The 3930-nt window shown below is 34.3% G+C and overlaps 1 protein-coding gene across 1 annotated transcript; it reads right to left on the reverse strand.

Annotated features, from left to right (window-relative positions):
* Positions 1-2713: 2713 nt before the first annotated feature.
* LOC112465878 lies at positions 2714-3695 on the reverse strand (the record flags this gene model as incomplete). Its single annotated transcript, XM_025033644.1, has 2 exons — positions 3683-3695; positions 2714-3076 (listed from the first exon to the last, which is right to left on the reverse strand). Coding segments are annotated over exons 1-2 (376 nt in total), but the record flags the coding sequence as incomplete, so codon positions are not given.
* Between the last annotated feature and the right edge of the window lie 235 nt (positions 3696-3930).

Below are 3930 nucleotides of genomic sequence, written 5' to 3' on the forward strand. Positions count from 1 at the left end.
CGCGCCCTCTGTTAGTAATCGAATTAACTCCTTGGTATTTTGGCGCCAGCGCCAGCGTTAGTGTTAGGTTTGTTCGCACGATTTGTACAAGTAAGCAGCACGTTTTCACTTGTGCTCGAATAAAGCATTTTGGATTTCAAAACACTCGTATTTATTCAATTAAGAGATACCTAGTACCTCGTTAACATTTGGCGCCCCACGTGGGGCTCGGGTGGATACAATTGGATTGGAGATAGCATATCGATTTGCAAGCAGAATCGCAGCATAACCTATCGCGTAACCTCGCAGCGCGGGATCGTACAACGGCAACATGGTAGAATTGAAGAAATTGAAGGTCGCACGCGCGCAACTAAAGAGCCAGGTAACAAGAGTGAATAGTTTCTTGATATTTGGGCAGGCAATAACCCGCGAACAAGCACAAGCGTGGCTGGAAAAGCTGCAAGAAATATGGATAGCGTTCAACGAGACGCAGACGCAAATAGAAGTCGCAAAGGCGGATGACGAAGCAGACATAGATTAAGTTGCACAACAAGAATTAGGAGAACGAGAAATATTCGAGTGGGCATATTATAAGGCAGTGAATGAAGCTCGCACGATTATAGCAGCTAGCAGTTTAGATAGCGGTGCAGCCAGCGCCGGAAGCACAACAAGGAGAACAATGAGAGTTCGGATTGCAAGGTAACATTGATATAAAGTTGCCTACACTAAAGTTGCCTATTTTTACAGGCGAATATGATCAGTGGATGTTATTCAAAGACGCTTTCCAATCACTGATTTACGATAATCGCAAGCTGTCAGACGCATAGAAGTTTCAATACCTTCGAAGCACGTTAAAAGACGCGCTACAAGTCATAAGCGACCTAAATACGTCGATGGAAAATTACCTTGTGGAGTGGGATCTACTAAAAGGTCATTACGGGAATAAAAAGTTAATTATCAATAGTCATTTATCTAAGTTGTTAAAGTTTCCTACAGTCACAAAAGACAAACATGTGTCGTTAAAGCAATTCATTATGGTTCACTGTAGTTAGATTATCAATCCCAGCGAGCATGGGAAGAAGAGATCAGGCAGCAAGATCAAGATCACATGCCTACAACGGAAGAATTTTTTAAATTCCTCAATGAAAGATGCCGCACTATGGAGATATTGGGTAGTAATATTAGTCGGCAGGAGACAATTCCGAAGGGTAATGTAAACAAAGAGGTTGATAAACGAGTAGCGTTAGCAGTAATCTCTCAGATATGTTCAATGTGTAAAGAATCTCACTGTTTGTTTAATTGCTCAGACTTTTTGAAATTGTCAATATAAGATCGACTAGCAGCCGTACACTCAGCAGAATTTAAAAAATCGATTTTTGGATTTTTACATGTTGATAAAATTTTATATTATAGGGTGGGGGGGGGGGGAGGGTAAAAGCAAACAGATTTTGTCTTGAAAATCGCTACGTTAAATTCAAACGCCCATTATTTTGGCAAAAATCGATATTTTTGAAATCGGCTATGATACGCTAAAAATATTATATTTTAATATTTCATTCAATGCAATTGTAATTCGCCAGTACGAAATAATAAAACTAAGACGTATGAATCGGCCTGACTGGCATAATCATCGCATCGTGACGATTCGATTATTGGTTTTGGTCCGATTAATCTTCAGTACGTTAATAATCTTTGATACTTATCATTTAACTCATTTTTAAAATAATTTAAATTACCAAAAATCAATAACCTGTTGGTTAATTAATCAACACTTTGATTAAGGTGACTAAACTTAAGAAATTTATTTTTTTGAAATACACAACGCTTCGTTCTCGTTATCTTAAGCGACTCTGACTCCGTCTCCTCTTCGCTCGTGGTGGCTTGCTTAGCAGCGCCACAGATAGTGTGAAATAAACGTCGGTAAGGTAGTACTAGCGAACTCTATTGCCAACAATATTTCCTAAAGTAAACTTATACACTTCGAGGCATAACGGGGCACTAGTCCGCGGGGTATAATTTCTTCATATGATATCCTATCAGTATTATGCTATGTTGTGCAATATATTACACCAAATTATTAAACCACATTTTGATTTTTATTTAGGATATTTTAATAATATTTATGCGTTTTAATAAAAAAAATGTGGGTATACTAAGAAAAGTACATGTAATAATTATCAATAAATAATTATTATTAATTGAAAATAGAATGATACATTTTTACGTATATTGTGTGTCATGACAAATTACTTTTCACAAGTTTTAGGCATTAATATTTGAGAATTAAATAAGTTTTATAAGGTATCCCTTTATACCCCGCATAAAATCCATAGTAAGGTTAACTCGCACGTTTTCAAAAAATAATAATTTCGTCCTTTTAAACTATTCTTTTGTAGTAAAACTTGCATTTTTCTTATAGGAGACATTTCAAAAAATATTTTAGTACAATACAAAGTTCATTTATTTATTGTTAATATGTTGTAAACTTGATTAAACCTTAGCGTTCCCGTTATGCCCCGCGTTGCCCTACTCAATTTTATATGTCTAATATGTTTTATGACAATCTATAATTATTTAAAATTTTATTGTAATTAATTCTTTGTAAGAATTAGATGTACCTAATAAAATAATTATTGTGATGAATTGTTACAGTCGTAATAATTTATTTAATTCAAATATTAAATTATCATAAACGATATGCTATATGTGTATGTGAAAATAAATTGACACTTACAATATACTATCATAGACGCATTTGCCGTTCGTTCATCTGCAAAGGTAGATATAACGCATGTATATTCGCCGGTAAGATCGATACCCGGCTTATTCAACTTTATGGCTCGGTACTCGGTGTATGGATCATTGCTGGCTTTATAAGTTAGATCGATGTATTTTGCAACAGGTTCGTCCGCTAGAGGATGTCTGCCGTAAATCCATTGATAGACCACTTGGTTGGTGTTAAAAAACCATTTGACGACGAGACCCTTGCTCGATGTGTTCTCAAGGTCGTAATCGCAATCAAGGATAATGTAATCGGTATCGTTAACTTTTACAATAGCTGGTATGTTGATGCTTTTGATAATCAGTTGCCAAGATTCTGTAAACACACAAAAATATATTTTGTTATTGGTAATACAAACAATTTTTCTACATTATATATTTATAAAAACTTACTTTTTTTAAAAAGGTGTAAAAAAAGGCGCCAAGTATACGCACCTGTCTACCTACAAGAAGTATGATATTAAAAAGAGCTTCAAGAGTAAAGGAAAGAAGATGTATACTGATGTATATTTCTGATGTATACTTCAAACTTTGAAAAAAAACAGTTAAATATTTTAAAAATTTATCAAAATTTAAGAAATATTTAATGCAAAATAACTTGGCGTTGCTGCACCTGAAAATACTTGAAAACAATTAAAATGTATATACACTGCTCAAAAAAATTAGGGGATCACTTTTTGTCAGTAAATTTTTGCTCATTTTGAAACTGTAGCTACTCAACAAATAATTACGTAAAAAAGTTTAAAAAAAGGTTTTACAGAGCAAACTCTCTACTATAAAGTGCTTTTGTTCAATTTTCACTTAGATTAATACTCAAAGGCGTAGTCAGCTTTGAATAAGGACGTATAATAAGGACGTTGAGATATCCAAAATTTTGAAATTTGTAGACTTCCACCGCCTAACAAAAAATTAGCGAACATACTCATTAATACCATCTCAAAGTACGGACTTTGCTTTTTTAAATGAAAAAAAAACTTTGTCCTACGCCTACTATTTAGCGAGATATTGCTATTTAAAGTAACCCTTGTTTCTTTACGATTTTAGCACAATACCGCCGGCATTTGTGTAACCTGATGTGCATGTTGCTCAATAAAATTTTGCACATTATGTATGTATGTGTATATGGAGTGTTACATGTGTATGTGTGTATGTACACACACATTTTTTTTT

The sequence above is a fragment of the Temnothorax curvispinosus genome, unplaced genomic scaffold, assembly GCF_003070985.1.
Source record: "Temnothorax curvispinosus isolate PA1 unplaced genomic scaffold, ASM307098v1 QBEX01015602.1, whole genome shotgun sequence".
In the NCBI taxonomy this organism is placed as follows: domain Eukaryota; kingdom Metazoa; phylum Arthropoda; class Insecta; order Hymenoptera; family Formicidae; genus Temnothorax; species Temnothorax curvispinosus.